The 12,838-nt window shown below is 39.0% G+C and overlaps 1 protein-coding gene across 1 annotated transcript in view; it reads left to right on the top strand.

The window, feature by feature from the left end:
- Nucleotides 1-12,838, top strand: part of Ccdc69 (coiled-coil domain containing 69) — a 49,140-nt gene that overhangs the window by 25,071 nt on the left and 11,231 nt on the right. The window contains exons 4-5 of the mRNA XM_047554800.1: nt 1,009-1,115; nt 3,397-3,484. Coding sequence (XP_047410756.1) covers nt 1,009-1,115; nt 3,397-3,484 — 195 coding nt within the window. The remainder of the gene's footprint in view (nt 1-1,008; nt 1,116-3,396; nt 3,485-12,838) is intronic.

Here is a 12,838-nt window from a genome sequence, read left to right as displayed (position 1 = left end):
TAGTAGGAGTGTTTGTGGTGCAATCAGATTTTACAGGTTCAGATCCCTGCTTCCCTGAATGTGAACTGGCTGGTGTTGGGCAAGCTGTGTGACATCCGTATGCCTCAGTCTCCTTGTGTGTGAAGTGGGGATAATAATAGTATCCACTGCATCATTTGTCATGAGAATTAATTGAGCGGTACCTGTGAAGTGCTTGGGACAGGCTGGTTTTGGTCAGCTCTCTGGACTCCTTTACCTGCTTTTGTTATAGAGGGTTTAAGTAATCCAAGCTGTAGCAGGGTGCAGTGGTGCACACCTACAATCCCAGCAGCTCGGGAGGCTGGGGCAGGAGGATCGTGAATTCAGTCAGCCTCAGCAAAAGTAAGGTGCTAAGGAACTCAGTGAGACCCTGTCTCTAAATAAAACACAAACTAGGGCTGGGGATATGACTCAGTGGTCCAGTGCCCCTGAGTTCAACCCCTAGTACCCCCCAAAAAAAGATGCTCACACCTACAGCAGGTAAATCAAATGATAAGGTGGCCCCTTAAATGCATCCTCAGTAGGGAAAGGTGAAGACCAGGGCAGGCTGCAGAGCCACAAGCAAGCTGAAGGAGGAGGCAGCTAACCTCAGCTCTAGGCTCCGGTTGACATAAAGCTGTTATTTTCAGTTCTTTGGATTGTTCAAGAAAAGTTGGAGATCAGTATTATAAGTAAAAGTTTCCCGCTTCTCAAATCTTGGCAACGACTTATTTCCTAGTTCAGATGTTAGTTGGAGCAAATGGAACACCTCTTTGGACCGAACTATCCTGTGAGCCATCGGTTCTGCTGTCATTTCTAGGGGGCAGATGACCAGTGGCTGCTGCCTTGAAGGAGAGTCTCCGAGGCCAGACAGCTTGAGGGGCTGCTCTTGACTCCATCCCTGAGGTGGAAACCCAGGTTCTCAACATTTTGCCCCAGCTTTGCACACCCTCCCTGCTGGTCCTGACTCCATCTCTGCTTTGTGTGAATTTTTTTTCCCTTCATCTACAGAAACTGCTGTCCAGCTGTGTGCATCTGAGGACACCGAGCAGCAACAGGAGGATATAACCAGAATTCTCCAGCAACATGAAGAGGAAAAGAAGAAATGGGCAGAACAAGTAAGTCCCAGCAACTGCTGCTTTTCATACCTCTTTTCCCACCATAATCCCAGGCCTTTATTGTTATAAGCAACCCATACTCTTTTTGCCAAGAAGGGAGTCCTCGATCTGCTGAATATATGTTTATTTCAGCCACTACATGGCAGGCACATTGGCCAAGACAATCAGAGCAGGCAGCTGCATTCATGAAGCTGACCATTAATTTGATGAGTCAGTCACTGGTGCTGCTGGATTAAGTGCCCCTCCAGGCCCACATCATGGCTGGACAGGGCCATTGGAATAGTTCTCATTAATGAGTTGTGAAAGGAAGAACCAGAGTCACTTCCAGGCTGAGCATTTAGCTGCTGGTTCAAGACCCTTGAGGTCAAAGACCTTGAGGTCTTTCTGTTTAGCTAGTGTAAGGAACTGGCATTGTTTGAAAGAGTGACTCTCTGTGGACCTGGCTCCTTGATGGCCCCTGGACAGCAGAGCACTGACCCACCCCACAAGGACATTGACACAGGAGAAATCAACCTTTTGTTTTAATCAGTTAAGACTTTGCCATGGTTTGTTATGGAAGCATAATTTCTTTTTTTCTGGAACAAAAAGTCAGGTACTAAACATAACTACACAGAATAATTTTTACTCTGAATATAATTGCTATGAAAAGTTTAGAGGGCTGTGAAAGCACATAATAGAAGCCCTTAACTAAGTCTGGGCATCCCAGAAGTCCTATGAAGAGGTGACACTGGGGCTTTAAAAATTATTTGGAAATGATGCCAGGCCAGGCACTGTGGGGCACACCTGTAATCAGGAGGCCGAGGCAGGAGGACCCCAAATTCGAGACCAGCCTCCATAGCTTAGTGAGACCCTGCCTCAAAATAAAAAAATAAAAAGGATTGGGGATGTACCTGGGTTCAGTCTCTGGTACCACAAGAAAAAAAAAATTTGGAAATGAAAATTGAAGGATTTCCTATACAATTACCAATCAGATGTCGAAGTCACAAAAGATGAGGAAAGCGTGAGGAACAATTCCAGATTAAAGAGACTGAAGAGAAGTGACAACTTAATGCAACCACAGTTCCCCTTCCTGGTTCCCATCTGGGCCACTAACCCTTCCCCTCTTTCTGCCTCAGTTTCCTCCCTCACCACTGGGAGAGGTAGAGCAGTAGGAAAGATCTTAGGAGGGTGTACATCAGTTTTCTCTAAATCATTCTATTGGTTATCTTTAACTATATGTAGGAAATATGTTGGGTACACATAAATCTTCAAAATTCTGAAACTTAGTCTCTTTTTAAAAATGGTTCTGTAGTTAAAGACTAATTGCTCCATTAAATTTTAAGATGATTTGTTTCTAAGAAGTTTCCCGCTGGACTCCACATTCATCCAGTAGACTCACTGGGGAAGACCTCTGTGTTGGGAGGGGACCGCCTCAGGCAGTACGAGAGGTGCAGAGGGACCCAAATCTGGAGGCTGTCCCCCAGGTGGTCCCTAGTTTGGGTACAGTGAGCACCCAAACACATTGAAACAGTTTTTGCTAAAAAAATTTAAAATTTTTTTAAAAAATTAAAAAAATTAAAAAAAAAAAAAAAGTTGGGTCTCCTCGTGATACAGTGAGCTAGGAAATGCCTGAGGGGGGAAAGAGTTGGTCCCAAGGCACCAGGGAACTCAGGGCAAAGCTGAGGCTGGAAGCCCCTTTCAGCTGTGCCTTGCCTCTGGGTGTGCCCATCAGCTGTGCCCTTACAAAAGACAAAGAGGCTGGAGAACATCTCAAGTGTGGGACAGAGAGAATGACCCAGAGCATTCAGCCTGGAGAAGAGAAGCATTAGGAACATGGCTGCTATGCTCAGATCTCTGAGGGGCTGCCTGGGCTCAGGAGCAGACTGGTTGAACCCCAGATCTGAGACCTGATGGCATCAGGTAGAGGTGACTTGTAAGGCCTACCCATGGTTAGAGTACGTGGGCTGGAGAGTGAAGGAGCCATCCCTCATTACACACAAGCAGAGGAAATAGAGCAAGAGCTTCCCACATTGAGTGAGGATCAGGATTAGAAGTCTTCCAAGTCCTTTTTCACCTAGATAATTCTCTGAGAATACCTTCTTAGCCCTAAAGAGCTCAAAATCTGCTCTGTCTGCTGTCTGCTGTCCTGGAAGTCTTCTGCCCTCTCTGGCTGTCTTTTCCCATCATTCTAAGGAGGGCGCAGAGTTCTGATCACCACACAGCTGCAGGATGTGGTGAGTTCCTCAGAGATGCTGTGTGAACCTACTCAATCTCACTCCTTCCCGGTACCCTCTGCCCCCAGGTGGAGAAGGAGAGGGCACTAGAGCTTCAGGAGAGGCTGGAAGAGCAGCGAAGAGTCCTGGAAAGAAAACACCAGGAGGCCTTGCAAGGTGAGGATGGAGATGCTCGGTGGGGAGGTGGCGGGAGGTTCCGCCTCCTCATCGTGGCCACGCCCACTGCCTTCATCTGGGGCCTCCCACTGGCTCTTCTCCCCTCCCAGAGGGCAACAAGCGGTCAGGCTACCGCAAGCTGGAGTCTATGGGGTTCTTGGCCCTAGAGGGACAATGGAGTTTTTCTTTGGGGCGTGACTTTTAAAGTCTGGCATTATGCTTTATGCTTTACTGTGCCTTATTTGAGAGTGTTTTTTTTTTTTTCCTTTCCATTTTAAAAGTAATGCATATTCATTAAAGGAAATTTCAAAACCCTAGGCAAATAGCAGATTTTTTAAATATCCATATTCCATTTCCACACTGATTTATGGTTAGCTTGAGTATTTTTTATAAATAACTCTTCTTATATAACTAAATGTGATCATCCCAGAAAATTTAGAATCTATGAATTAAATGTAATGGTCTTATATCATAGAGATTAAGATCTCATTCTCCAGAGCCAGGGTCTTGGGTTTGAATCCCAGCCAGTTCCACCACTTAACCAGTTGTGTAACCTTGAAAAAAATTATTTCACCTCCCTCACAGGGTGTTTGTGAGAATTAAATGGTTTAATGATACAGAATTTAGAACAGTAAAAGATACTTGGTAAATACTTATGAACACTTTTTATTTAATTATTAAAAAATTATAATCACATGTGATTTTATCCAGAGTAAGCTATTGTTATCTTTTCAAGACAGATCTTTCATTTATTTTGCTGTATAAATGCATAGAATATATATATATATTCTATGTGTGTATATACACACACACAAATTAAATTAGTAAATCTGTTTTTCTCATTTCAGTTGCCTTAGCATTCTGTCGTTAAACTCTTCTATAAGTTTTAGTAACTACATAGCATTCCACTGTGCACCCTCATTCACTTAACTGAGTCCCTTTATAATATTCAGGGAGTTTCCAAATTTTTGCCATTGTTTGTAATAGTAATGATCCTTACACAGTGAACCTCATTTTGTAAAATCTTTGTAACCTTCATGATTTTATCTTAAGAATAACCTCCTAGTAGAATTGGAGAGGCAGTGTGTATGTTGTGCATGCGTGTGTGTGTGTGTGTGTGTGTGTGTGTGTGTGTGTAATACTGGTAAAATAGACGTAAGATTTACCATTAGTGACATTTAGTACATTCACAATGCCATGGAAGCATCATGCTGTCTAGTTCCAGAACATTCTTGTCACCCCAAAAGGAAACCCCATCTCTATGGCCTCATCCATTTTGGGCACTCATAAAATGGAATTGTGCAACCTGCAGCCCCTCACATCTGGCTTCTTTCACCCAGCATGGTGTTTCCAAGGTTCATTCCCGTTGCCACAAGCATCTGCTCTCCCTTCCTTTGCATGACTGAATGATACTCCATTGAAAGGACACACCATACTTTGTTCATCTATTTATCAGTTGAAGGACATCTGGGCTGCCGCCACCCACCCCCTCAACCACTAGTGCCCTAGTGCAAGCACCTGCTTGAACAGCTGTCCTCAGGTCCCCTGGGTATACACCGGGGAAGAGAGTTGCTGGGTCATATGGTATTTCTGTACTGAACTTTTTGAGAAACCATTGCACTCTTTTCCCGAGTGGCTGAACTACTTTTTGTTTCCACCAGCAAGACATGAGTGTTTCAATTGTTCTGTGTCCTTCCCAACGTTTGTTATTTTCCATTGTTATTATTGACATTATTATTATTATGCGAAGTGGTATCTCACTGTGGCTTTGATTAGCATTTCCCTAATGACTAATTTTGTTGGGCATCTTTTCATGTGCTTGGAATTCCTATATCTTTTTGGAATTTTCCATTATTTTTGCCATCCTAGCATGTCTGAGGTGGTGTCTCATTGTGGTTTCGATTTGCATTTCCCTGACGGCAATTTTGTTGATCATCTTTTCATGAGTTTGTCGGCAATTTGTATGTCTTCTTTGGAGAAGGTTATAGACATTTTGACAATATCGAAATTGACCTTGAAAATGCATACTCACTTTTTTATTTTCATCATCAGTATTTGCATAACATTTCCCCAGGATTATTTATCCTTTTCTTCTTTTGAGAAACAGAGGTATCAATTTTTTGACCATTATTGACTGAGGTCCCCGTATTTGAGAACATTAAGGTCAAAAAAGTTCTTTATTGGTGCATATTAATTACATAGAACAGTGGGTTTCATTGTGGTGTATTTGTATATATAACACAATTTGTTCAATCTCCTTCCCCTGTCCCTTCCTTTTCCTTCCCTTCTCCCTCCTGAATTCCTTCCTCTACTATAATGGTCTCCCTTCTATTTTCATGAGATACCTTATTTTCCCTTTCTTTCCCTCTAACTTCCACATATGAGAGAAAATATAATACACTTGTCTTTCTGAGTCTGGCTTATTTTGCTTAACATGATATTCTCTAGTTCCATCCGTTTTCCTACAAATGACATGATTTCAAGTTCTTCTTTATGAAACTCTATTGTGTATATACATTTTGGGGGACCTGGGGATTGAACACATTACCAGTGCACTACCACTAAGCTACATCTCCAGCCCCTTTTATTTTTTATTTTGAGACAGGGTCTCATAAGTTGCTGAGGCTGGCCTTGAACTTGCAATCCTCCTGCTTCTAGAGTTCCTAGGATTGCAGACATGTGCCATCATACCAGGCTATATATACATTTTATTTATCCATTGACCTATTGACAGCTACCCAGGCCAATTCCACAACTTGGCTATTGTAAATTGTGCTGCTATAAACATAGAAATGCATATTTATCTAAAGTACACTGATTCGAGTTCTTTTGGATAAATGCTGAGGAGTATTTTATCTGAATTATATGGTAGTTGCATTTTTAGTTTTCTGAGGAACCTTCATACTGATTTCCATAGTGGTTCTACTAATTTACATGTATACCAATAGTGTATAAGGGTTCCTTTTTCCTGCATTCTCACCAGCATTTATTTTTATTTGTATTCTTGATGATTGTCATTCTGACTGGGTGAGATGGAATCTCAGTATAGTTTTGATATGCATTTCCCTGGTAGCTAAAGATAATAGACATTTTTTCATATATTTGTTGGCCATTCATATTTCCTTTTTTGAGAGGTGTCTGTTCATTCACCCACTTATTGAATGGGTTATTTGTTCTTTGGAGTTGAGGTGAGTTCTTTATATCTTCAGGATATTAATCCTCTGTTGGAACAGTAGCTGGCAAAGGTTTTTCTCCCATTCTGTAGACTCTGTCTTCACAATATTAAGCTTTTTAATCTCAATGCCATCCTTTTTATTACTTCCTGAGCTGTAGGAGTCCTTTTGAGAAAGTTGTTGCCTGCACCTGTAAGTTGGAATGTTTCTCCCATGTTCTCTTCTAGCAGTTGAAAAATGTCTGAATACACATACACATACGCACACACACACACACACACACACACACTTTTTTTTCTGAGACCTAGGCTGGCCTCAAACACATGATCTTCCTTCCTCAACCTCCTGAGTAGCTGGGATTATAGGCCTGCAAGCCACCATGCCTGGCTAGAATTATTTATCTTTTTTAAAAATACCATTATTGTTATTTTACACGCAAAATTTTACATCCTGTTCTTTTCATTAACACGCAAAATTTTACATCCTGTTCTTTTAACATTGTATCAGACATGTTTCCAAGCACACTGCTACTGAAATGTTTATAAAGATTAGACTGTAGCACTCATGGTTTTGCTTATTTCCTGTAAGTCTGGACATCTAAATTTTAGCTATTATAAATAATACTGCTCAGAATATCTTTTGCATAAAGATATGCCTCCATTTCACATTAAATCCTTAGAATTCCCCAAAATTGAGTAACTAGAACAGAGGTCTGACAATTTTAAGAATTTTAAAACATATTGCAACATTAGCACAAAACATCTTGAAATGGGATTGAAGCCCTTCCTTGGGAATTCAGAGCTTCTTGTTTTAGTACTAGGTCAGCCTGTGATCAACTGGACCTGTCACTCAACTTCCTCAAATCTCAGTTCTATTATTCTCTAAAATTTACTTTCTCTGCTTTATAAGGCTTTATGGGAGAAACTCGTTCTCCAAGCATTGCTTTGATATTTGTTTTATGACTGTAAATCCATTTAATAAAATTTGCCTGAGCACAGTGGTGCACACCTGTAATCCCAGCAGCTTGGGAGTCTGAGGGAGGAGGATCATGAGTTCAAAGCCAGCCTCCCCAACTTAGTGAGGCCCTAAGCAACTCGGTGAGACCCTGTCTCTAGATACAATAAACAAAAGGGTTGGGGATATGGCTCAGTGGTTAAGCACCCCTGGGTTCAATCCCTGGTACCAAAAAAAGAAAAAATTGCCTACTCTAAAACCCAGAAGGAAAGGGATTTCCTGTCTTACATTCTTCCTATCAGTCAGAATTCATTAATAGTTATTTTTAAATGGCTTGGTGCATATTAAGTGTATATTAAATGAATGTCTAAAAGCATAACTTGGGGAAGATATGTGGGAATTCATTTATTTGGGGGGAGGCAGAGATAACTGGGGGAGACTAGTGATTTTCTACATTTAGTGATTCTTGTTTCTTATTTTCTATTTTTTTCATTATTTTTTTAATTGTCATACAAGAAATTTGACTTTTTTGGTATACAGTTCCATAAATTCTCATGCACATATTGACTCATGAAACCATCATCACAATCAGGATATAAAACAGTTCTATCATCCCCCAAAACTCTCTGGGACTGCCTTTTCATAACATTCACATCCTCCTTAACCCAATCCCTGTCAGCACTGATCTGTTTGTTCTCCATCATTAGAGTTTTGTCTTTGGGAAACTGATGTATAAATGAAATAGTGCTATATGACATTTACATTGGTTTCTTTTGCCCATCATGATGCCTCTGAGGTTCACTTCAGTTGCTGGGCCTTGCAATAATTCTTTTTCCTTGCTGAGTTGTAGTCCATTCTTCACTCCTTCCCTTGATGCAGGACATTTGCGTTGTTGCCAACCTGAGGTGATTAGGAATAGAGCTCTTCTAAACATTCATGTCCAGGCTTTTGTGTGGCTGTCAGTGTCCATTTCTCTGGGGTAAATACATAGAAGCAGGATTGGTAGTTCATGTAGTGAATGTATGCAGCTTTATGAGAAATGGCTGAGCTGTTTTCCAGAGTGACCACCAGTTGACACTGCCCATCAGTGAAGGATCAGGTGTATTGTTCCTTCTTGCCAGAACTGAGTCGTTGTCACCAGGCTTTATTTAAGCTCTTGTACTGCTAGTGCAGTAACATCTCATCCTGGCTTTAGTTTGCATTTTAATAATCATTTTGCTGTCTGCATGTCCTCTTTGGTCAAATGTCTGTCTGTGTCTTTTCTCCATTTTATTAAATGTATTGGTTCTTCCTGTTGAGTTTTGAGAGATATCCTTATATTTTGAATGCAAGGTCTTTGTATTTGCAAATATTTTCTCCTACTCTTTAGGGGGTTTTGTCATTCTCTTAATAAAGTCTTTCACAAAGCAAAGCTTTCAATTATGATAAAGTCCAATTACTTATTTTTTTTGAGAAACAAATTAATTATACTTTTGGTTTCATGTCTGTAAACTCTGCTAAAATCCAGGTTAAAAGATTTTTTTTCCTATGTTCCTTCCAAAAGTTTTATGGTTTGGGGTTTTACATTTAGATCTATGACCTATAAGATTCTGTGCTTTTTCTTCTTTAGACTATATTAGCATATGGTGGTTGAATTGATTTTCAAATATTTAGCCAGTCTTGCATACCTAGCACAAACCCCACCTTCATATATTGCTGAATTCAATTTGCTAATGTTTTACCAATGATGTTTGCTGTGTTCATGAGAGATATTTGTATGTATTTTGTCTGTCTAGTTTTGGTAGCAGGATAAATCTTTCCCCATGGAATGAGTTGGGAAATGCTGCCTTGGCTTCTGTTTCTAGAAGAGATTAGATAGAATTTGTGTTTTTAAAAAAAATATACTATTTGCAGTATGTCATTTTTAAATATTTAGTAGAATTTGCCAGTGGAATCATCTGTGCTTGGACATTTCAAGAATGCACTTAACTACAAATTGAATTCTTTTAAGGATTTTAGGAAGGTCCAGGCTATATATTTCACTTGGATGAGTTTTTAGTAGTTTGTAGTTTTCGAGGAAATGGTATATTTCATCCAAGATGTCAAATTTATGTACATTAAATTGCCTATAGTCGTCCCTTAACATCATTCCGAATGTCTGTTGTATCTGTAGTGATGTCCCCTCTTCCATTCCGGATGTTCATAATTTGTGTTCTTTTCACTTTGTCAGCCTGTCAAAGAAACAAGCTTTTGGCATCATTGATTTTTTTACCCTTTTTTGTCCATTTTCAATCTCATCAATTTCTGTTTTTATTTCTTTCTGTTTATGTTTAGTTAGCCCTTCTTCTTCTCATTTCTTAAGCTAGAAGCTTAGATTATTTATTTGAAACCTCCCTCATACATGCATTTAGTACTATAAATCTCGTCGAAGTACTGTTTATCCACATCCCGCAATCAATATTTTGTATTTTTATCTTTCCCTGTTCAAAACATTTTCTAATTTTTCTTGAGACTTCCTCTTAGGCTCATTGAATATTTAGAAGCGCATTTCCAAGTTTGGAGATTTTTCAGGTTCTCATTGTGTTATTAATTTCCATTTTTTTTCCAGTACAGTCAGAGAACATAGTTCTTATTTTTCTACTTTTATAATTTGTTAAGGTTTGCTTTATGATTCAGGATATAGTCTATTTTATGAAACTGTCGTGTATACTTGAATGTATATTCTGCCATTGTTAGGGTGAATATCTTATAAATCAATCAAATAGATCAAGTTGGGTTGATGGTAGCATTCAGTTATGTAATCTTTCTGATTTTCTGTCTATTTCCTACTGGATACTGAGGAATGTTGAAGTCTCTTAACTATAATTGTATGTTTGTCTATTACACCTTTAGTTCTTTGTCTAAAATAATACCATTACTACAGCTTTATTAGTAAATGTTTCTTTTTCCACTCTTTTAACCTGCCTATGACACATATTTCTGGTGGGTTTCTTTTAAATAATACTGCTTTGGTTTGGATCTTCTGCATCCTCCTAAGGCCCATATGATGCAGGGTTGTTCCCAGCCCATGGAGCTACTGGGTGATGGTGGAAGCTTCAGGAGCGAGGCCCAGCAGAAAGGAGTTAAGTCATTGAGGTGTGCCCTTGAAGGGGATGTTGGGATCCTGGCCCCTTTTCAGGTATCTCTTTGCATCCTGGCACCATGCTTCCCTACCACATGCTCCCACCATGACATACTGTGCCACCACAGGTACAGAGCAATGGGGCAAGGCTACCATGAACTGAATCAAAGTAAACCTTTCTTTCTTTTAGGTTTATTATCTCAGGTATTTTGTAACAGTGATGGAAAGCTTACGAAGATAAGCACATCACTGTTTTTTGGTTTTTAATCCATTCTGATATGCTCTGTCTTTTATTTGCCATGTTTAAACATTAAATGCTTGTAATTAGATCTTCCATTTTAATATTTGCTTTCTGTTTATTTTCTCCACTTTTTAGCCTCTTTCTTCTCCTGCTTCATTTTGGAGTATTTCAACAACTTTTATTATATACAATGTCCCATTTTAATTTTATCTATTGTTTTTCTTACTCTGTCTCCTTGTGTGTTTTTTGATTGTTCTAATGATTATAATATTTACTTGTCTACTTCAAACTCATGTTTTACAATTTTAAATAGTGTGTAGAAATATTATCATCATGAAGTTTCCTCTGTCCCCTCCGTTTTTTGTTGTAGTAGTACCCCCTTATCCATGGGGGAGATATTTCATGACCCCCCACCGGATGGCTGAAACTATAGGTAGCATTAACCCTGTATGTTCCAGTTTTTCCTTTATGTACATATTTGTGATAACATTTAATTTATAAGTTAGACACAGTAAGATTAGCAACAATATCAGTAAATAAAACGATTGTAAAAGTATGCAGTAATAAAAGTTACTTATAATTTTGAGTTGTTTGTTTCTGGGATTTTCCATTTAGTATTTTTGAACCATGGCTGACTACAAGTAACTGAAACCATGGGGAGTGAAACCCTAATAAGGGGGGACCCCTGTTCCTGTTTTGTGCTTTACATCCACAACACCTGGAATACTCCACCATGCAAGCGTATCATTTTTGCTTTTAAATCATCAATCATATTTTTAAAGGCTCAAGAGAAGAAGAGTAGTCTATTATATTTACCCAGGTATTTGCCAGTTCTGTTTTTCTGCCTACATTCCTGAAGTTCCAAGAATTTCCTTCAGTCATCCTTTTAGAGCAGGTCTATTGGTGATGAAAGTTTTTTGTTTTTCCATCTGAGGATGTCTTTATTTCACTTTCTTTCCTGGAGTACATTTTCACTGAATATAGAATTCTGGGTTTACAGTTCTTTTATTTCAGCAGTTCTAAAATATTCTTCTTCCTTATAGATTCCAAAGTCTTTGTTGTTGTTGTTTGGTTTTTGCTTTTGTTTGTTTTGTTTCTTTGGTTTTGTTTTTGGGGGATTTTGTTTTGTTTCAGTGTTGGGAATGGAACAGGGCCTTGTACATGCTAGGCTGTATGCAAGGGCTCTACCACTAAGCTACAACCCAGCCCCTACTTCCCAAGGTTTCTGATAAGAAATCCACATTTATTCAGACTGATGTCCCCTGTAAGTAATGTACCATTGTGTGTGTGTGTGTGTGTGTGTGTGTGTGTGTGTGTGTGTGTGATTCTATTCCAGATTTCTTTGTAACTGTTTTTCAGAAATGTGTATAAATTTCTGTGTCTACATGTGTATTTCATTCGGTTTACTCTGGGGTTCAGTGAACTGCTTTAATCTAGTAAGGTCTGTGTTTTGCCAAATTGCTTCTCTCTTCAATAATCTTTCCATATCATTCTCTTTTTCTTCTTTGACTCAGATGACACAAAATGTTAGACATTTTAGGATTATCTCACAGGTTCCTGAATCTCTGTTCATTTTGTTCCAATTTTTTTCCCTCTTTGTTGATCAGAAAGGGTCATTTCTACCGATCTTTCTTGAAGTTCACTAACTCTTTTTTATATCATTTTCACTGAGTCATTGATTCCACTCAATGAGTTCTTTCATTTATCACATTTTACTACTAGAATTTTCTTTTTGTTCTTCTTCACACCTTCCATTTTTCCTAGGAATTTCTGTTTTTCCATTCTTTTCAAGAGTGTATTCACTCTTATTTCTTGAAGCATTTCTATAATGAATGTCTTAAAGACTCAGTTAATAATTCCAACATCTATATCATCTCAATATAGGC

Source organism: Sciurus carolinensis, chromosome 6, assembly GCF_902686445.1.
Source record: "Sciurus carolinensis chromosome 6, mSciCar1.2, whole genome shotgun sequence".
NCBI classification, from domain to species: Eukaryota; Metazoa; Chordata; class Mammalia; order Rodentia; family Sciuridae; genus Sciurus; species Sciurus carolinensis.
This window is presented reverse-complemented; position numbering and strand designations above follow the sequence as displayed.